Source organism: Rutilus rutilus (assembly GCF_951802725.1).
Source record: "Rutilus rutilus genome assembly, chromosome: 14".
Classification (NCBI taxonomy): Eukaryota; Metazoa; Chordata; class Actinopteri; order Cypriniformes; family Leuciscidae; genus Rutilus; species Rutilus rutilus.
Window position 1 is genome coordinate 1,976,167 of NC_140219.1, and position 23,238 is coordinate 1,999,404.

The following is a 23,238-nucleotide window of genomic DNA, read 5'->3' on the forward strand; positions in this document are numbered from 1 at the left end:
ATCAAGTGTTGGTTTTGCCATGCTCATTTTCCTATAACACATCTGTTGACAGACTAATCAGTGATCCACGTGATAGGCTGGTTAGGAAAAAGGTGGAGACTGTTGCCCTTTAAGAGCGTGCTTGAGAGACCGAGAGGTGTGTCGTTTGTGACCGTCAGTTCACAACGCTGGAAACTGACTAGACTGGGTAGGGAATTGCTGCCCGGTCATATTGTGAGTACAACCCCAGTAACTGATATTTGAAGATCGTCTGATGGATATTGTTGTGATAATTTTTCATCTAATTCATAACTAGTAGAGACTAAGAACTAATTGCCAGTACACTAGCCATAGCTCTTGTTTTTTCTTTGTAGTGCTGTGATTTATTTGGGTGGTGGTATGTATTGGTTGGTGTGAGTATTTGTGTGCACAAGTGAGAGTGGTAGTAGGCTAACATTAGTTTTGTGCTTGCATTGGACTCTTGGTTCTGGCAGTTTGTTTCTTATTTTCCCTCCAGTAAACTACTGCCCGGATCTGTGGAGGCCTACGTGCTGTGGGACCAAACCAGAACATTCATTCGTTGACCATAAAGACATACTGGACTGTGCTAAGGACTGCATCTCTTTTTGATAACTTGTTTTAATATCTAGGTTATCCTGGTTTTATGGTAATAAAAGATTTTGTAAAAAAACATTCAGAAACGTTGTTGTTAAACTGTTGTTGTGAGTTGATTTTTTCCCCGTGGGTTAAAGGTTTGACATATTGCATACATTTGTGCAATTTATGCAAGTTTGTCAATATGATTCAGCAGGTCTTTCCCCGTCCACACTTAAGGTCTACGTGGCGGCCATAGCTGCCTTCCACACGCCGTTAAGCGAGGGACCATTGGCGAGACACCAGTAAGTTCATTACTCTAAAGGTGGCTTTTTTGCTGGCTATTACTGTTTGGAGTTCACTCCTGAGAGAGCTAAAGCCTTTCTCCACCCTAGACTCATGTGTCACGGTCTATTGTTCTCCAGGCCTTCCATCCTCCACCACATGTGTCAGCGGATCTACTGAAGATCAAGCGTAGCGTCAGTTCTGGCAGGTCACGTTAGTCAAGCTCTCATCAGTGACTCTCAGCTGATCCACGTCTATCTATAGGAATACGACGCCTATCACTGTATTCATATATAATCTCCTTCAGTATTATCAGCAGCTACCCTCCTCCCTCCCCAGCCCCACTCGTCAGTCAGGATTTGGCGTTCTGATTCCCCCTGAATCAGTCTAAAATTCTCTAATTATGTTGTACATTAAAATTAATTAATGATATCTGCAATACATTGAAGTTGGTTCTGTTCTGTTTACCCTAAGAGGGGTTATTGCTGCTCGCGCTGCTCTTATCCATGCTAGGCCTCATGGATGCACAGGGAGCTCTTGCCCAGAACAGAAACATACCTCTAATCCAAACTGTATGCTAACCGTCAATCGTATTTGACGATAGTGGTCCTGACAGAACTACACCTTGTGTGCCTCTGTGCATAGGTCCTCCTCATGGAGGAAGTCTGACCAGCTGTTAGTGAGCTTTGGCTCTCCCAAGAGAAGCGTCAAAGCAGACCATCAGCAAATTGATTGTCGAGGCGATCTGTACCGCGTATGAGGTGCACGTTACGCCTTCGCCTCTGCTGGTCACGGCACACCCTACGTTAGTGAACCGTTTGTTAGTGAAAATAACAGGGAACGTTAATTCAAACTTGGGTAAAAGTTGTTAGAAGACGTGCAAATCGTGAAAGATGTTTTCTTTAGTAGACGGTTTGTTCATCTACTCATCATCAAAGAAATTTTACTTGCGGTCGATGCTCAGTGATGCTCATTTTGAGTCCTGCAGTTATAAAAGCAACAAACAGGTGATGAATTAACATACAGAATGTCTTCATGAAAATCTAAAATTGCAGAAGCATTAGTCATAGAAAGCCCACAGCAGGACAGAAAAAACATGTATGTGCTAGTTATTTTTGTACCTTGTGCTTGTACTTCTCCTTTTCTCTCAGAAGGTGTGCAGTAGTCTTTATATACGGTGAACACAGACGAGTGTCAGCGGCTCTTCTAGTGATCGTGTGACTGAAGAAACATCTTCTCTCTTCTGCTGGATTACTGGCTCTTCTGGACTCTAGAAATGATGCTCATCTTTGGACTGATGCTGATGCTGGAAACTGCTGCATGTGAGTCGACTTTCAGCTCAAACTCTCTGATGATGAAGCTCTGACATGAAAACACTGTAATATTACTTTAAGAGTTTTTCCATAAACTGCAGGATCTAGTAATTAAGTTGGCTTGAGAGAGCCAACTTACTGATATTGTACTTAAACTTAATATTATTAAGTTGGCTTGAGAGAGCCAACTTACTGATATTGTACTTAAACTTATTAAGTTGGCTTGAGAGAGCCAACATATTGAAATCCTATTTAAACTTATTATTATTAAGTTGGCTTGAGAGAGCCAACATATTGAAATCCTATTTAAACATATTATTATTATTCTTCTGAGCGGAAAAAAATCTGACTCAAACTCCTCCTAGAGCTTTAAATCTACATACTCCAAACTCGGCTCAGACACTCAAACTGATCTGACTCGAGTTGCTTTATCTTTTCAGACTGATCGCACTTACGGTTTTCCTAAAAATGACGATCAAAACTCGAAAAAACTCATTCAAAAATTCCCATTGACTTACATTGGGGAGTTCTAAAAAATTCAAACCGACAAAAATTTAAATCTAAACACCTTGAAGACTAAACCAAACTGCCGTTCTATATACTATATGAGCCATTGAGACTCATTTAAACTAATAAACTCTAAACTATAAACACTTATAAACTAATTAACTTATAAACTCATGAATTCATAAACTTATGAACTCTTAAACTCATAAAATTAATAAACTCTGAACTCTTAATCTCATTTAAACTTATAAACTCTAAACTGATTTAAACTTATAAACTCAAAACTCAAGAACTCATACACTTATAAACTCATCAATTTATACACTTATAAACTCTAAACTCAGACACACACACTGAGTTTATGAGTGAGTGTGTGAGCGAGTTAGTGTGTGTGTGTGTGTGTGTGTGTGTGTGTCTGTGTGTGTGTGTGTGTGTGTCTGTGTGTGTGTGTGTGTGTGTGTGTCTGTCTATCTAACTTATTTATCTATCTGTCAAACTTCAAACTACTGTAAACTTCAAACCACTATAAACTTCTTAAGTTTAAATCTTCCAGCTCCCAAGCAACTCCATAGCAACCAAACTCGAGTACCCTAGCAACCGTTTTGTAAGACCTATATCTCTGTATCAGAACATCGTATAGAGATGAGGTTTGGCTCTTTTGACTCATGCTAGCAAACAGCACTTCCAACATACTACACATGCTAGCAGTGAATAGCTACATGCTAATAGTGATTAGTTAAGTGTTAAATCATGCCAAGATCATGCTAAGAACTCTATAAAAACTCCATAGTAACCATCTGTGACAACTACCAGCCACCTAGTAACACCATATCAACCACCTTTAATACCTTAGCAACCGCCTAGCAACACCATAGCAACCACCCATAACACCCTAGCAACCGCCTATCAACCACCCAGAACAGCCTAGCAACCACCCATAACACCCTAGCAACCGCGTAGCAACCACCCAAAAGACCCTAGCAACCACCCAAAAGACCCTAGCAACCACCTAGCAACCACCCAAAATATCCTAGCAACCACCCAAAAGACCCTAGCAACCATCAAAAATATCCTAGCAACCACCCAAAATACCCTAGCAACCGCCTAGCAACCACCCAAAAGACCCTAGCAACCACCTAAAATATAATAATAATAATAATAATAGATTTTATTTATAACGCACTTTTCATTCCGAAGAATCTCAAAGTGCTACACTAAAGAACAACAATAATAACTACAGAATACTAAAAACCATAAAAACAATAAAACAATCAGCACATAAAAGCCTTTCTAAATAAAAAAGTCTTCAGTTCTGCCTTGAAAGTGTCCAAGCTCTGTACTTCTCTCAGCTCACTCGGGAGGTGGTTCCAAAGCCGCGGTGCAGCTGAACAGAAAGCTCGGTCCCCCATAGTACGAAGTCTGGTGGTAGGGACCTGAAGAAATAGGTGGCCTGATGATCTGAGAGTGCGGGAGGAGGATTTTAAGGTGATGAGTTCTTGTAGATAAGGTGGTGCATGTCCAGTGATACATTTGTGTGTGTACAGCAGAATTTTGAAGTCGATCCGGAATGAAACAGGGAGCCAGTGGAGTGAGTGTAAGATGGGAGTTATGTGATCATATTTTCGGACTCTCATGAGGACTCTGGCAGCGCTATTTTGGATGTATTGTAGCTTCTGCATGTTTCTGGCAGAAATCCCAATGAAGAGTCCGTTGCAATAATCCAACCTGGTGGAAATAAAAGCATGAACAAGTTTCTCTGCATCCGGAAAAGTTAGAAGAGGACGTAGTTTGGAGATATTTCGAAGATGGTGGAAGGAGGTTTTGCAAATATATTTAATGTGTTCGTTGAAGGTCAGCTGCGGGTCAAACCTAACCCCTAGGTTTGTAACTGAGGAGGAGAAAGTGATGACTTGGTCGTCCAAGATAAACTGAGATACGGGAGAGGAGTGGATCTGGTGCGGGGTTCCAACAAGTAGTGCCTCAGTTTTACCGGAGTTTAGCTGGAGGAAGTTGCTTTTCATCCATTCCTTTATCTCCAGAAGACATGTGTTGAGTCGCGACAAGGTTGTGGAGGGGCTTGGAGCAGTTTTAATATAAAGTTGCAAATCGTCCGCATAACAGTGGAAGGATAGTCCATGTCTGCTGATGACAGAACCGAGGGGAAGCAGGTATAGAATAAATAGGATAGGGCCGAGAACCGACCCCTGCGGAACACCACATGTAACAGGGAGCATCCTGGACTCACATTCTCCTAATATAACTCGTTCAGTCCTGCCAGAAAGGTAGGACTGAAACCACTGCAGTGCTGTTCCCGATAGTCCAACTGTATTGTGGAGGCGGTCCCGAAGGATGGTATGGTCCACTGTGTCGAATGCAGCTGTTAGGTCGAGTAGAATGAGCAGCGATGGTGATCCTGAATCAGCTGCCATGAGAAGGTCATTTGTCACCCTTAGTAGAGCTGTTTCGGTGCTGTGGGCCGAACGAAAGCCTGATTGAAATACCTCATATAGGTTATTGTGTTCTAGATGGTTGTGAAGCTGAATGGCAACTTCCTTCTCTAGAACCTTTGACAGAAAGGTGAGGTTGGAAATTGGCCTGTAATTTCCCAGGACCTCTGGGTCTAGGGTTGGTTTCTTAAGTATCGGACGAATATCCTAGCAACCGCCTAGCAACTACCCAAAAGACCCTAGCAACCACCCAGAACACCCTAGCAACCGCCTAGCAACCACCCAGAACACCCTAGCAACCACCCAAATTACCCTAGCAACCACCCAAAAGACCCTAGCAACCACCCAAAATATCCTAGCAACCACCCAAAACACCATAGCAACCGCCTAGCAACCACCCAGAAGACCCTAGCAACCACCCAAAAGACCCTAGCAACCACCCAAAATATCCTAGCAACCACCCAAAACACCCTAGCAACCGCCTAGCAACCACCCAAAAGACCCTAGCAACCACCCAAAATATCCTAGTAACCACCCAAAACACCCTAGCAACCGCCTAGCAACCACCCAAAAGACCCTAGCAACCACCCAAAACACCCTAGCAACCACCCAAAACACCCTAGCAACCACCCAAAACACCCTAGCAACCGTCTAGCAACCACCCAAAATATCCTAGCAACCACCCAAAACAGCCTAGCAACCACCCAAAACACCCTAGCAACCGCCTAGCAACCACCCAAAAGACCCTAGCAACCACCAAAAATATCCTAGCAACCACCCAGAACACCCTAGCAACCACCTAGCAACCACACAAAAGACCCTAGCAACCACACAAAACACCCTAGCAACCACCCAAAATACCCTAGCAACCGCCTAGCAACCACCCAGAATACCTTAGCAACCGCCTAGCAACACCATAGCGACCACCCATAACATCCTAACAACCGCCTAGCAAAAAACTTTCCGGTCCAAACTTTCTCAAGCCAACTTAAAGTTTGTCTCGACGAACTTTCGCATCTAGTTAAGTTGGCTTGAGAAAGCCAACATATTGAAATCCTATTTAAACTTATTAAGTTGGCTTGAGAGAGCCAACTTACTGAAATCCTATTTAAACTTATTATTATTATTAAGTTGGCTTGAGAGAGCCAACATATTGAAATCCTATTTAAACTTATTAAGTTGGCTTGAGAGAGCCAACTTACTGAAATCCTATTTAAACTTATTATTATTATTATTATTATTATTCTTCTGTTAAAAACTGTTGACTCAAACTCGTCCTAGAGCTTTAACTCTACATACTCCAAACTCGGCTCACACACTCAAACTGATCTGAAGTTAGTTGCTTTATCTTTTCAGACTGATCGGACTTACGGTTTTCCTACAAATGACGATCAAAACTCGGAAAAACTCCCATTGACTTAACATTGGGCATTCTAAAAAAATTCAAACTCACCAACCGACAAAAATTTAAATCTAAATCCCTTGAAAACTAATTCAAACTGCCATTCTATATATATTAGCCAATGAAACTCATTTAAACTAATAAACTCTAATCTCATACACTTATAAACTAATTAACTTAAATTTAATAACTAATTAACTAATAAACTCATGAATTCATAGACTTATGAACTCTTAAACTCATAAATTAATACATTCTGAACTCTAAACTCATTTAAACTTATAAACTCTAAACTCAAAAACTTGTACACTTATAAACTCTAAACTCATAAACTCTGAGTGTGTGTGTGTGTGTGTGTCTGAGTGAGTGTGTGAGCGAGGTAGTCTGTGTGAGTGTGTGTGTGTGTGTGTGTGTGTGTGTGTGTGTGTGTGTGTGTGTGTGTGTGTTTGTTTGTTTGTATCTATCTAACTTATTTATATATCTATCATAAACTTCAAACTACTTTAAACTACTTTAAACTTCAAACCAATTTAAACTTCTTAAGTTTAAAGCTCCCAGCTCCCAAGCAACTCCATAGCAACCAAACTTGAGTACCCTAGCAACCGTTTTGCAAGACCTATATCTCTGTATCAGAACATCGTATAGAGATGAGGTTTGGCTCTTTTGACTCATGCTAGCAAACAGCACTTCCAACATGCTACATATGCTAGCAGTGAATAGCTACATGCTAATAGCGATTAGTTAAGTGTTAAATCATGCCAAGATCATGCTAAGAACTCTATAAAAACTCCATAGTAACCATCTGTGATAACTACCAACCACCTAGTAACACCATATCAACCGCCCTGAATACCATAGCAACCCCCCAGAACACCCTAGCAACCGCCTAGCAACCACCCAAAAGACCCTAGCAACCACCCAGAACACCGTAGCAACCACCCAAAAGACCCTAGCAACCACCCAAAAGACCCTAGCAACCGCCTAGCAACCACCCAAAAGACCCTAGCAACCACCCAGAACACCGTAGCAACCACCCAAAAGACCCTAGCAACCACCCAAAAGACCCTAGCAACCGCCTAGCAACCACCCAAAAGACCCTAGCAACCACCCAGAATACCCTAGCAACCACCCAAAACAGCCTAGCAACCACCCAGAACACCCTGGCCACCACCTAGCAACCACCCAGAATACCTTAGCAACGCCTAGCAACACCATAGCAACCACCCATAACACCCTAGCAACTGCCTAGCAACCACCCAGAACACCCTAGCAACCACCCAAAATACCCTAGCAACCGCCTAGCAACCACCCAAAACCGCCTAGCAACCACCCAAAACACCCTAGCAACGCCTAGCAACACCATAGCAACCACCCATAACACCCTAGCAACTGCCTAGCAACCACCCAGAACACCCTAGCAACCACCCAAAATACCCTAGCAACCGCCTAGCAACCACCCAAAACCGCCTAGCAACCACCCAAAACACCCTAGCAACCGCCTAGCAACCACCCAAAATACCCTAGCAACCACCCAAAAGACCCTAGCAACCACCCAAAATATCCTAGCAACCACCCAGAACACCCTAGCAACCGCCTAGCAACCACACAAAAGACCCTGGCAACCGCCTAGCAACCACCCAAAACACCCTAGCAACCACCCAAAATACCCTAGCAACCGCCTAGCAACCACCCAGAATACCTTAGCAACCGCCTAGCAACACCATAGCGACCACCCATAACATCCTAACAACCGCCTAGCAAAAAACTTTCCGGTCCAAACTTTCTCAAGCCAACTTAAAGTTTGTCTCGACGAACTTTCGCATCTAGTTATTATTATTATTCTTCTGAGCGGAAAAAAATCTGAGACTAACTCCTCCTAGAGCTTTAACGCTACATACTCCAAACTCGGCTCAGACACTCAAACTGATCTGACTCGAGTTGCTTTATCTTTTCAGACTGATCGGACTTACGGTTTTCCTAAAAATGACGATCAAAACTCGAAAAAACTCATTCAAAAACTCCCATTGACTTACATTGGGGAGTTCTAAAAAATTCAAACCGACAAAAATTTAAATCTAAACACCTTGAAGACTAAACCAAACTGCCGTTCTATATACTATATGAGCCATTGAGACTCATTTAAACTAATAAACTCTAAACTATAAACACTTATAAACTAATTAACTTATAAACTAATGAATTCATAAACTTATGAACTCTTAAGCTCTTAAATTAATAAACTCTGAACTCTTAATCTCATTTAAATTTATAAACTCTAAACTGATTTAAACTTATAAACTCAAAACTCAAGAACTCATACACTTATAAACTCATCAATTTATACACTTATAAACTCTAAACTCAGACACACACACTGAGTTTATGAGTGAGTGTGTGAGCGAGTTAGTGTGTGTGTGTGTGTGTGTGTGTGTGTGTGTGTGTGTGTCTAACTTATTTATCTATCTGTCAAACTTCAAACTACTGTAAACTACTGTAAACTTCAAACCACTATAAACTTCTTAAGTTTAAATCTTCCAGCTCCCAAGCAACTCCATAGCAACCAAACTTGAGTACCCTAGCAACCGTTTTGTAATACCTATATCTCTGTATCAGAACATCGTATAGAGATGAGGTTTGGCTCTTTTGACTCATGCTAGCAAACAGCACTTCCAACATACTACACATGCTAGCAGTGAATAGCTACATGCTAATAGTGATTAGTTAAGTGTTAAATCATGCCAAGATCATGCTAAGAACTCTAAAAAAAACTCCATAGTAACCATCTGTGACAACTACCAGCCACCTAGTAACACCTTAGCAACCGCCTAGCAACACCATAGCAACCACCCATAACACCCTAGCAACCGCCTAGCAACCACCCAGAACAGCCTAGCAACCACCCATAACACCCTAGCAACCACCCAAAAGACCCTAGCAACCACCTAGCAACCACCCAAAAGACCCTAGCAACCACCAAAAATATCCTAGCAACCACCCAAAATACCCTAGCAACCGCCTAGCAACCACCCAAAAGACCCCAGCAACCACCAAAATATCCTAGCAACTGCCTAGCAACCACCCAAAAGACCCTAGCAACCACCCAGAACACCCTAGCAACCACCCAAAAGACCCTAGCAACCACCCAAAATATCAATATAAATTTAAATCTAAACACCTTGAAGACTAAACCAAACTGCCGTTCTATATACTATATGAGCCATTGAGACTCATTTAAACTAATGAACTCTAAACTCAAAACGTGTGTCTGTGTGTGTGAGAGAGAGAGCGTGTGTGTCTGTGTGTGTGTGAGTGTGAGAGAGAGTGTGTGTGTGTGAGAGAGAGAGAGAGAGAGAGAGAGAGAGAGAGAGAGAGAGAGAGAGAGAGAGCGTGTGTGTCTCTATGTGTGAGTGTGTGTGTGTAAACTCAAAAACTCAGAAAGACAAAATCAAGTAATTATGCTTCAAAAATTATTTTATTTAGTTAATGCCCATTTGGATCGCACTTAGTCTGGAACCTCACCCTTAAGTAAATCAAACTGGAGTAAAAAGCTCCAGAATTACTCACTCTTGGGATCACTGGAACACACAAGCCTTCCCACCACGTCAAGGTGGCGATCCATGGAAAAGGACATTCACTCTCCATCCATTCCTTATCTAACAAACAAACAAACAAACAAACAAACATACAAACAAACAGTCTATATGTAACACATTCACACACACATGCACACAAGAAGTAGACAATGTGAACAGTTCTGTAGTATAAATTTATTTGTATTAGTATTTTTTTCTTGAAATAAAGATGTTATCTTACAGCAGTGTTGACTGTGTGATGCAGATTAGTGATATATTTGATGTTTCTACTCTAAAACACAATATACCGGATCATGATAGCTGTAATACGTCTGTAGAACTCCTGCTCTGACGTTTGAGTGTGTGCCACTTATGAATACAGGATCTAAAAGAGTGTTTTTTTCTGTTGTCCCGGTGCTGATTACCTGCGTGTATCCTTTATCTTCAAACAAATTCAGAATAGGTTTGTTGCAACGAGAAAGCTGATCTTCATTGAAGTCGCCACAAACGATTAGAGGCCTGAAATCAATGATCTCCAGAGATGTCAAGAGGGCGTTCAGGTGTGCCAAAAACTCTGCCAAATTATAACTTGGTGGTCTGTAGATTACAGCAAGAAGTGCTTGTTTGGGGGCTTCTATCTTCAAAACCAAATATTCCAAGTCAGTAACATTCTGCATGTACATCAGAGGAGAAACTTGAAAGTTGTTCTTCACATAAATAGCCACTCCACCACCATTCTTGTTTGCCAAATGTGCATAGTTTGTGTAGGATGCATGTCTGTTGCGTTTGTACATGGTGTATCCATCCAGATGTAGATGTGCAGGAACAGCTGAGCCTGACAGGTGTGTTTCAGTGAGGCACAAAACATCAGCCAATAGAAGCTCATGGTGGCATTTTAAATCCTCCATATGACACTCCAGTCCCTCTGTGTTATGATGAATGATTTTAAGAGCGGAATTCAGGTTGGAATCCTGTACAATATTTAGGATGGGCTGGATACTTTGAAAATCCGCTCTTGGCATGTTCTCCAAGGAGGCACTTATTTCTGGATTACAGAAGACTTTCTTTTCATCGAAGTCAGTAATGTGCAGTCCACTGAGTGATGTTGTTCTGCTGAGTGCAACGTATGCCATGCCTGATTCGAATATGTGCTTCAGAGATACAACAGCGCGATCAGTCGTCATTCCTTGCACTTTATGGATGGTACATGCGAAAGCAAGCTTCATGGGAAATTGTCTTCGAATTGTTCATTTTCTTTTCAGTGGTTCCTCTGACCTCTCAATATAGACAATGTTGTCATCTCCACCAGGTGCTTTGTTGCGATGTTTCTGTCCAGCAGTCATATTATCTAAATGAAGACCAATTAATTGAACAAATCCATCTCGGGTCTGAGTTGTTATTTTTGCCACCTTGCCAAAAGTGCCATTAACCAGTCCATCTTCCACATCAATATTTCTGGTTAGCATCACTCGTGCACCAATAGCAATCTGTAGTGTGTCAATAAGGTCACGATTGTCTCCTTTAAATGGTACTGCTTGTCTTTTCATTTCTCCTGTTCGGGGATCTTTTTTGTAATCATGTGCATTTATGGTAATGACATTTGAAAAGCGTGAGGATATGGCTTCACTGTTGTGATTGTCTACCTCTTTATTGGTTGCATAGATGTGTAATGCATCAGTGGGACACTCTTCAGGGGAGGATCTTATGACAGTTTCTAACATGCACCTGTCTGCATCAGTTAGTTTCTCGTGCTTCCTTTTTACTCTCAGTCTGTTGAGCAGCTCAGCGTATGCAAGATCATCTCTCTGTCTCATGATCTGAGTCATAGTTATCATTTGAAAATGATCTGTCCAGAAGTCCAGCACATGGTCCTCATACACACAGAGTGGTTTTGCTCTTCCCACAGGTGGTAACTGATAATAATCTCCCACAGCTAATACAGATAAGCCACCAAAAGGTTTCTGGTTTCCTTTAATCTGTTGCAGTCTCCAGTTCACATAGGAAAACAACTGTTTTGACACCATTGATATTTCGTCGATAATTAAAATGTGTGCATTAGAAAGGTCTGCCCTGATTTCATCCAAGCTGTTTCCCAGGCCTTGGTATGGAGGCTTCAAGCTTCTCGGGAGTTTCAGAAGACAGTGCAGTGTTTTACCTGAGATGTTAAAGGCTGCAGTTCCTGTGAATGCTGTTAAAAGAACGGTTGGCTTGGAAATGTCAGTATGCTCTTGTATGCATGGAAGCCTGCGCAAAATCTTGGTTGCTTCTGCATAAATAGATTTGATGACGTGCGATTTACCAACTCCTGCTCCTCCATTCAAGAAATACAGAAACTGTTGTGGGTTTTCACCAGAGACACATCTTTTGCACCAGTCTCGGACTGCATAAAATATGGAAGCTTGTGTTTGATTCAAGCTCTGGTACATTTTGCGAATCTGTGCATGATTTTGTTGGGTAGCTTCCAGGAGTGGCATAGCGGTGTTACTGACAGAGGTAGATGCTGTGTATTCAGGAATATCGTCCTGCTCGTTCACGTCATTAGGATCAGTGGGTTCACGTTCTGATATGCTCTCCAAACGGATCAGTTCATTTGCTGGAGCCAATGTAGTCCATGCATCTTCAACGGGACCATTCTGTTCAAAATCCTCAATTGCCTTTTCTATAGCCTCATTATGTTTTTCATATTTCTCACGGTTTTCGTTCACAATATTGCACACGCGCTGCAGTTCATCAGTTCCTGGTAGTTTTACTGAAGCGAATGCATAAAATGATTCGTATGTCTGGAATCTTGTGGACTTCAGCTGCTCATCTGAGCGATATGGCAAGTAAAGCTTTAGAAAAGTTCCATAGAATTTTTCTGGGTTTTTCTGCTGTGAAAAACGGGCAAATCTGATGACAGCAGGTTTTCCTCTTGTTCTTTTCTGTATGTGTCCCAAGTTTTTTTGAAGTGGTAAAACATTTTTACCTTTTGTCTTTCCTGCATAAACAATGCGGTATTCACTTGCAAATTCAGCCATGCACATGTTCTCAAATTCAGGTCTGTTTGGTCTGGCTTTGTACTTTTCTGGCAATCCTGTCATCCACACATTCTCTATGTCATCATCCATGCTCTCCAAGCACCTCATTGGTAAACTCATCTTTACAGCGTTGTCATCAGTAGGTATGAATATGACAGCACGTGATGATGATTTTAATTTCAGACTGCATGTGCGAGCGACTGCCTCCTGAGCACTGACTTCTCTGTTCTTTGAATATGCATTCATGACCTGCTTCATGCACTCACGTTCAGACAGGTTATCATGGCTTGAGTCTTTTATCACTTTTTTAAGATAATCACTCATCTCATGCTCAGCTTTTGAAATGTACGAGACAATATACATGATGCAGCTGTAGGGGTTCAGAATGAACTGGATGTCCATGTTTGCATCCCAGGCTCTTAACAGCATTGGATTATAACCATTAACCCAGCAGTCCTGTGGTCGTCTCTCCATGAATATTGAACTTGATGTAGAAATAGTATCGATATGTTTCTCGTAGTCTTCATAAGTCATGTTTACTTTATGAAGTAGCTGTGTAATGCTATCAAAACTCTGAGTTGAGTCATTCAGTAGATCCCACACCTTCTGTAGCTGTTCTTTTGCGAAACTGGCATCATTTCTTTCCTCTGCTTCATTACCTTCATCATCATTCTCTACAGGAGGAGGCCTGGGGCGTGATATCATTGTTCTTTTAATGGGTGGTTTAGGAAATCCAAACCGGCAGTGCTTCTTGTTCTTTCTACAGGATTTTGAGTGGTTACGACTGTGCATCTGTACTTCACTTACAATTTTATGTAGTTCTGGGTCTTTGTCTGGGTCTGGTAATTTGCATGAGATGTATTTATCAATGAAATCACACACATCCTGATCTTCATCTTTTTCAAACTCTGGAGCATCTTTAACCCAAAATAAGCAGTGAATGTGTGGAGAGCCACGTAGCTGGAACTCTACTCTGTAAAAAAAGTCAATTACCTCACCGATAGGTCGAGCAGGGGAATTGATCAAATCTCTCATCAAGGCTTCAACTCGCTTTTCAAAAATTCTCATCGCCGTCACAGGGTTACTTCTGAGGATTTCACATTTTTCGGACCAGTCTAATTCAGCAAAGTTCACAGTTTCACCTTGTTGTGCTTTAATAGCAGTAATCACATCAGGCCATCTCATCTCAGCAGCACTAAACGTACAGAAAAATGTTGGAGTGCCGAGCTGTCTTAGCATAGCAAACAGATCACGGAGAGATTTCTCCCAGTATGCTGGAGTCCCTCTTAATGGTTGCATGAATCGTGTAGCTTCCTTATTTATTATAAGCTTTTCTAACTCCTGTTTGTCCTGCAGCAGTGAGCAGTTTATTCTGCGTCCATCACGGGTCATGGGTTTTCCTTTCCGTAGTTGGATAGACATACTTGATGTAGCCATGTTTACTTCAGTTACAAACTGCGCAAAGAAGATATAGTTGGTATCCTTCGCACAACGATTGTCAATAGAAAATAGTCTAGAGTTAAAGTATCTGCTGGGGGAAACATGTTTTGCTCTACCAGGCTCATCAAATGTGTTCGTGCCATCAGGAAACTGCACTGGAAACGCCATAGACTCAAGTTTAGGAATTTTGAAAGTGTTTACAGGAGTGTTTCTCTCTGCAGGGGCAATGCAAAATATTCCATCATCATAAGACAACAGCTGCTGGCCGAGATCTGGGGGCTGAAGACATGTGTCCAAGGCAAGGCCTCTCGATTGCTCTTCTGCAGTGTCATCGTTAGAATCATTGTGTTCATTCTCATTGCTCTGTTCTTCAGTGTTCTCACTTTGTCTACTGTTCTCAATATCCATTTCCTCATCAGGAGCATTGATGTCATTTTCACACTCTTCATGCTCATTAAACATTTCTTCTTCAGAAGCATTGATGTCATCTGCACACTCTTCATGCTCATTAAACATTTCTTCTTCAGAGAGTTCTGCATTAATGACGATATCTTTATATTCTGAATGGATATCTTTTAGCTTTCTTAAAGCAGACAAAACCTTTTGCATGTTCACAGTCTGAAACTGATAGTGGCCTTGGTAACACAGACGTCTTTTGAGTTTCACTGTAAGCAGTTGTGATTCACTTCTTGGTCTGGGTAAACAATTTACTGTTGTTTCTACTTCAGATGCAACAGAAATCACAGCACCTTTAATAGCTCTTTGCTGGCCTTTCGGTAGTGTAACAATCTTAGCAAAGGGAATGTACTTTGCAATAATGTGTCTTTCAAGAACATTCAAATCGCAGAGTTCTGGAGGAATGGCAGCGAACTGAAGATTATTGGCTAAAGCAATGTCTGGCATCAGACCTCTCAATAGTGTATTATGGCAGCAGTGACAGATCCACTCGGTTTTCCTGTTCTCCAAGGCACATTGATCAGGGCAGTCGGAGCAGACGTGAACATAGTTCCCAGTCAAGCAAACTGAAGCAACTGTCGGATTCTTCTGATAGCGCTCACGATCACATGATTTGACTTGATTAGAGAAGAGTGCTCTGGCACAGCATGTGCAGACATAAGTTGGCCCCTGTTTTATAACGTCTCTGAAAACATTTAAGGCTCTTAACACAGTCGGATCTTGTACTGCGTCAGGCTGGTTATTTTGTACAGTGTCTCTCTGCTGGCGCATCAGATTCATGTTTTTGTATTTGCGCTGTATTTCTTGTGCACACTGTACTGTGTGAAGTATCTTGAGTGCAGATATTTTGGTTTTAGATTTGAATAAATTATATTCTTTCTGCCGAGCCCTAAAATGTGCATCACAGTGATAACGTTGTTTAAAGTTGTTCTTCCTTTTTTCATAGAAGTTAGGATCATTTTTGCATCGGTTTGTGTAATGCTCTATTTGCCTTTGTCTAAAAATTGGATCCTTTAAATATCTATCAACAAGGTATTTCATATGCTGCTCCTTATATTTAGCATTGTTCCTATAATTTCTCAATATATAATTCTTCTGTTTCTCCCTGAATTGTGCATCATTCCTGTAATTTTTAATTATATAATTCTTTTGTTTCTCCCTGAATTGTGCATCATTCCTGTAATTTTTAATTATATGATTCTTTTGTTTCTTTCTGAATTGTTCAATATTTCTGTACTTGCTAATTACATAAGCCTTTTTTCGCTCTCTGTATTCATTGATATTTTTATAATTGTTTTTCATTGCTTGTTTGTGTTCTTCTCTGTAAATCATACTATTCCAATACTTGTTCTTCATGGTTTGGTTATGTCTTTGCCTGGATTCACTGCTTCTTTTATAATCATAGACTTTACGTACAGCCTGTTTTTTGTCATTAACACCTTGCCTCTGAACCATTTCTTTGTGCCATTTTTTAGAGTAAGCCTTTTGCTTCTGAGTCTTGTTCAGTTTTTCTGTCTGCTTAATTGTCGATTGTGAATATTGGTGATTTGGAGCTGACAATCGCAATTGATCCTGTGACAGCATTCCATGAGAAAGTTCACTGAATGGTACATTTTTATTACTGTCTTGATTCTGAGTGACAGAAGTTATAACGTTCATTTTATCTTGCAAAGTCAAGTGGGCTTGATCATTAGTTGATGTGGCTCCATTAACGGTAGTCTCAGATGGTTGTTCAACCGGATCTTGGACACACTGTTGTGAGACATCAGCAGACATGCATTGTTCTTTGTTTGACAGAACTTCGTTCTCAAAAGAGGTGGATGGTTGCACATCTTGGACTTGAACATACAGTTGTGAGACATCAGTAGACCTGCATTGTTCTTTGTTTGACAGAGCTTCGTTTTCAGAAGAGGTGGATGGTTGTACATCACGTTCAAGCACACAGCAGTTCAGGGAGACTTCAGGACGTACACTGCTTTCAGTTATCCGGTTAATGAACGATACAGGTAGCAGATCAAATTGTTGCTGGTCTCTCAAATCGAAACACCCTTGAAACAATAGCATCAGCCTCTCGATCATGTCTTCTAGACGGAAGAAGGTCAACATCACGGCCGTACCAGTGCTTTCTTCCTCAGGCATTCCATATGCTGATCTGCAGTGAGAATCAAAATAACCAAACCTCCCTGAGCGATCTCTGAATACGGCGATACATGTGGTTCCAATCAGCAGCAACGCGTCACTCACATCAAGTCTGAGGCACTGCAGAGTATTCTCAAGGTTATCATACTCGCCCAGGACAGGTGAATCTTTCAGAAATCCAACTCTCTGCGGATGTTTCAGGATGTTGTAGCAGGCAGAATTGGTTTTAACTGTGCTTGGCAGCTCATCAAAGTTTAAAAAATTAGCCACAAATTGTGCTTTGCTCTGCAGTGTTTTTTTGACACTAGTGTAAACTGCATCACCTTTCTGCAAAATACGGTCTAAATCGAAACTGCGCAACTCATTACGTTCATTATGGACAGCTAGGAACATTAATGCATTGCAAGTACACTGACGGCTTCTGGAGTAAATGTTGTACCTGGAATCGTTTTGACAGTGGGATGCTGTAACAGACAGAACATAAGCATTTTCATCAATCATACCTGATACACAGGCACTACTGGTGCCACATGAAGCTTCTAGGTTTCTGCGCTGTTTCTGAGATTGACTCCTCTTTCCTTTTCTTGGCATGGTGATGTTTCAGCACTGGCAATCAAGCAAATATGTTTGAGTAATGGGTAAAAATATTGATATTTACTGTTACTTGAAAAACACACACACAAAGATAATGCCTTATATGTGATCAGATATACAGAAAAAAATTATATTTGATATATAACAGGAGTATATATATATATATATATATATATATATATATATATATATATATATATATATATATATAAAAAAACAGTAATACAACAGTTGATATATAACAACAGTAAATTAATTAATATGAAGTTAGGTTGATCAAAAAATGATTGTGTACTTTACAAGAGTTGATATTCCACTTTCTTGAATCTGCAGTTGTTTTTTCTCACTTGGGTTCGATAGTCAAGTTTTTCACAGTCAAGCTTTTCACAGTCAAGTCGATCTTTTTAGTCAAGTGTTCAGAGTTTTTGGTGTTCAAAGCGTTTTTTGGTTTTCAAAGCGTTTTCAGGGTAAAACTTGTGGTGGTTCTGGCTCTTTATTTTTAAAGATGCGTTAGCAAGCTTGCATGTGCGGTTTGGATTTATGCGTTTTGGTTTTTGCATTTTTGAGATTGCGTTTGGGGTGCAAGCAAGCGAAGCAGCAAGCAATGCAGCAGCGTTTTTGGATAGCAGCCAGTTAGTTTTTGGTTTGAAGAGAAAGAACAGAATGGGCAAGAGGTAGAGGTTTAAGCGAGATAAAAGTTTGAGTGAAAATGGCCATAAAGGACAGGACAGTAAAGGACACACACACACACACACGCACGCACGCACGCACACACACACACAAAAAACAAGTTAATTACATTCTTTACAGAAAACATTAATACACAATTGCACTTAATTAAAACTTCACTTTACAGTTAAGTGGGCAAATATAATAATAATAATAATAATAATAGTAAAACAAGAATAATTTCTAAAATTATTACTTACTCTATAGAGGTGGGAAAATGTAATAAATAAATAGATTGCAATAATCAACATATTTTCAACACATGACTGAATTATAATTGTATGAAATTACGTGCATTTTTTGGGGTTATGATGCTACGCCATTAAATGTAAAACAGTTCTTACATAAATGGAAATAGAGATGTCCAATCTACTGCAGGGCGAGAGAAAAAGAGACACATCTCACACAAATCAAGCTGTTCATTTAAGCTAAAAAAAACTTGTTTTTACTCAGCATATTTACATGTCCAACAAACAAATACATTTACCTTTACTCTAATTTCTACCAATGGCTAAATGTTTAAATATCACAATGTTATATATACAGTAAAGACTAAGACAGCAATGTCTATGTGGACCCTACAGGACCTGTAGAATTGTGCATTAAAGGGATACTCCACCGTTTTTTCATATTAAACTATGTTATTCCCTTAACTAAGACGAGTTGATACATACCTCTCTCGTCTCAGTGCGTGCACTAAATCACTCTGTCTTGCGGCGAAACTTTGTTAGCACTTAGCTTAGCCCAGTTCATTCAATATGGGCCAAGCAGAGAAGCTACCAAACACCTCCACGTTTTCCCTATTTAAATACAGTTACTCACGTAGTGTAACTCGACCTAGGACGGTGACACAAAACAAAACATTGCGCTTTTCTAAGCGTGTAAAATGGATAACTATATTGTATGGCGGAATACCATAGCAAGTGCTTGGAAGCACTTCGACTTGGCGCAGTAATATCTTCACTCGTGAAAAATCCTCTCACCGGCCCCCGCTCCCTCTAGTGAAGATATTACTGCGCCAAGTCGAAGTGCTTACAAGCACTTGAGAGAGAGGTATGCATCAACTCATCTTAGTTAAGGGAATAACAGTTTAATATGAAAAAACGGTGGAGTATCCCTTTAATCAATATAAATATAAGACTAATGATTAATATGTGGTGTGTGTTACTTGCATAGACAGCCAAAGCAGCCTCCACCCTATGGATAAATGAAAGTAAATAAAAAAAAAAACCCAGCTAGTGATAGTGAATAGAAATGGCTGTTCATGCGTTTGTTACGTCTCTGCTAGATTAATGCAATTCATTATTTTGCTGTATATCCAAGTCTCAAATTGCTTGTCTTCAGCTAGTCCAAAACGCTGCGGCCAAACTTCTTCATAAGTGTCGTAAATTTGAACAAATCTCTCCTATTCTCAGCGAATAGACTTTAAAGGACCATGACTTTAGGGCCACGACTCTGGAACTCTTAACTCTAGATATTAGAACGGCCCCTTCTCTGTCTGCTTTCAAGTCTCTGTTTGCTTTCAAGTCTCTGTTTTTGGTTCTTCTGTTTTATGGTTACTCTCATTTTTTATTTATATTTTGTTATGCCTGTAATATCTACTTTTAATCTTGTTTTTCTGTAAAGCATTTTGTCAGCTGTTGTAAATGTGCTACATAAATAAAATTGAACTTGAACTATTAATGAGGTGAATGTGAATAAATGAATTACCTTAAAATGAAGGTGCTGATGGCAGTTGGCAGTGGGCACGAGGCAGTGGAGCAGACACAAAATCTAATCGATATATTCAATAAGTAATCTTGATCAAATACGCAAACATGTTATTCAAAATGTTAAGTACAAAAGAGATTATTACATGTTGTGAAATATGGTATAGATTGCTATTCCATATTTATTTCATATGCAAATACTAAGAATGTGTCAGACAGTCAGCTAAAAAGATTACTTACCGCAATGGATGCAATGAACTCAAGATTTCTCGTTTATACAGACATTGATTCACATAAAGGGAAAGGGAGAAACATAAGAAATGACATATGATTCACTAATATACGAGTCAGATATTACAGAGGTCTGTATGGATGGACATGTACAGAAGAACTGTCAAGTCTTACAAAATATTATTGATTTTATTGGTGTTATATTTATTTACCACAAGGTTAGATGGCATTAAAGGTGAATGTAATACAACATTACAATTATGTCTACGATCTTCATGTATGCAATCAATTCTGCTGTTATACAATTTAATACAATGCTGTTTTACAAAAGGCAGGTTTTTCTCATGATAAATGCAAATACTGAGAATCTGTCAAGCTGTCACTCAAATACTAGCGAATTACCTTGAAATGAAGGTGCTGATGGTAGTTGGCAGTGGCTACAAGGCAGTGGAGGAGATCCGAAACCTAATGAGTAAATGCAATGAGTAATCTTGATTCCAAAAATGTTATTCAAATCTTAAGTGCTTAATAAAAGAGGTTATTACATGTTGTGAAATACGCTCATGTAGATTGCTATTCCATTGTAAATGCAAATACTGAGATTGTGACAGTCAGTTAAAAAGATTACTCACCGCAATGGATGCAATGAACTGGTAAGATTTTTTCAGACATGTATTCACATAATGGGAAAAAAAAAAATGAAGAAAAATAAGAAATCACATATAATTCACTATTTTACAAGTAAAATATTGCACAGGCCTGCATGGATGAACATGTACAGAAGAACTGTAAAATCTTAAACATTTCATTGACTAATCTGAATCATATGAATATATGTAAATTCGAAATCGATGTACAAATTTGTATTATTTATTTACCACAAAAGTTAGATGGCCACAAAGTAAGGTGAATGTAAGAAAAAAAAACATGTTTCCCTTTATGTCTATGTTCTTCATCTCTGTAATCTGCCAATCATTCTGCTGTTATACAATTTATCAGTGATCAAGAGGGGGTAACATTAGGTTTTTACCATAACTAATAGCAAATGCTGAGAATCTGTCAGGATATCAATCAAATTCAAATACTTACACAACAGCAACAACGACCTGTTAACACTCAAACAAAATGGGGAAATAGGTCAGATAATACACGGGTATGGATGAATGGACATAATAAAAGTACCGTTAGCATTATTAGTTTGGTAATAAATGAATGCAACCGATAGGTTTAAGTCAAGTCAAGTATATTTGTATCTAAAGTTAGCGCTTTTCACAATTCAGATTGTGTTTACCATAAACTTATCTCACGGCGCCCTATATTTCATATAAACAGGAACAAAAAGCCCAATGTCATACCAAAATAACGAATACTTATATCTTAAGTGAATATTTTTAACAAAACAAATCAAGTTAACTTAGACGAAAGACAGATCTTCGCACAATCTCCTCACGAGACACATGATTATTGTAAGTTAATGCTTAATGGAAATTATGTTTCAGCAATTATAAACAGTTATAATCAAATAGGTTTAACTGCATTCAAATCGTTGACCCACACACATTTTAATTACCTCAGACAAATTTTCTTACTCACCCGACGCAGGCCTAGAAAAATCCAGAATGGCCGCGCATTAGTTATGCAGCATTCAACATTTTAATTGGCCAGCCGTTATATTCGTTTAAATACTAAACCCTGATACACTTATAATCAAGTTTAATTAGTCAAAATACATTTAAAAGTCATTACAAGTAAAAAAAAATGACAATAAATAAAAATAACAAGTTAAAAATATTTATCAAAACGCGCCCGCGAACACACAGACCGTGCAGGAGATGCGCGCACCCTAGCGGAGTCAGTTAATAAAAACGGAAATGTTTAATTAATACATTAGGCATCAACAAGACAAGAGAGAAGTCAGCAAAAAGGGTAATAGGAAATAGGGTCATCCATTAATAACTTAATTAAACAATTGCAGGCAAAACAGATTTAATATGGATTTATTTTTAATTCATTACAAGTTAAAAAATATTAATCAAAGCGAGCTCGCACACATAGAGCAGGAGATCCGCCAGAGAATATTAAATAAAATTGATTTCAAGTTAAAAATATTTATTATAATACATAAAATGAATTATAAGTTTAAAAAAAATTATTACAATAGATAAAAATAATTACAAGTTAAAAAATATTTAATTAAAAACACGCCCACGCACACACAGGAGATGCTAATAATATCATAAATAACAAATAATATCACAAAGAATATAAATAAAATTCATTATCAGTTAAAAACATTAAAAACATGCACACGCCCGCGGGCACACACACAAAGGGTGCGCGCAGCAGATGTCCTTAAAAGACGTGCACAGCCCCCAGTCTTCTTCAGTGCGCAGCAGTTCTCCACCGCTTACCAGAGAAGGCGCTATTGTTCCCCTGCTGAATTTTAAGGTGAGACGGAAGATATAACATGTAATGATGTATTTGAAACACTATGCATTTATAAATGTTAATTTATACATAAATAAATAAGAATAAAATTAAATAAAATAAAAAGTCAGAAACTAGCTGACAGGAAAGTTTATTTTCTGAGGTAAATCTTTACTTCATTATAAATTTTATCAATGACTTTCAATATATAAATCAACTACATGAATAAATAAATCAATTCCTGTGAAATATAAAGTAAAAAAAGATAGAAATCCTGTCAGAGTATGAAGTTTAAAAAAAATAATCCTGTCAGAGGCTGCTCTTTTTCCACTTCCAGGCAGGAAATGTAATTTTCAGAGATACATTTTTACGTCACAAGAAACATAACATGTAATGA

General features: G+C 39.3%; 1 protein-coding gene across 1 annotated transcript in view; it reads left to right on the forward strand.

Moving 5' to 3' along the window:
* The first annotated feature begins 2,065 nt into the window (after positions 1–2,065).
* LOC311304265 (uncharacterized protein) overlaps positions 2,066–23,238 on the forward strand; it is a 62,146-nt gene continuing 40,973 nt past the window's right edge. Inside the window, exon 1 of the mRNA XM_084431194.1 lies at positions 2,066–2,180. Within this exon, the coding sequence (XP_084287320.1) occupies positions 2,135–2,180 (46 nt within the window). The 5' untranslated portion in view covers positions 2,066–2,134. The remainder of the gene's footprint in view (positions 2,181–23,238) is intronic.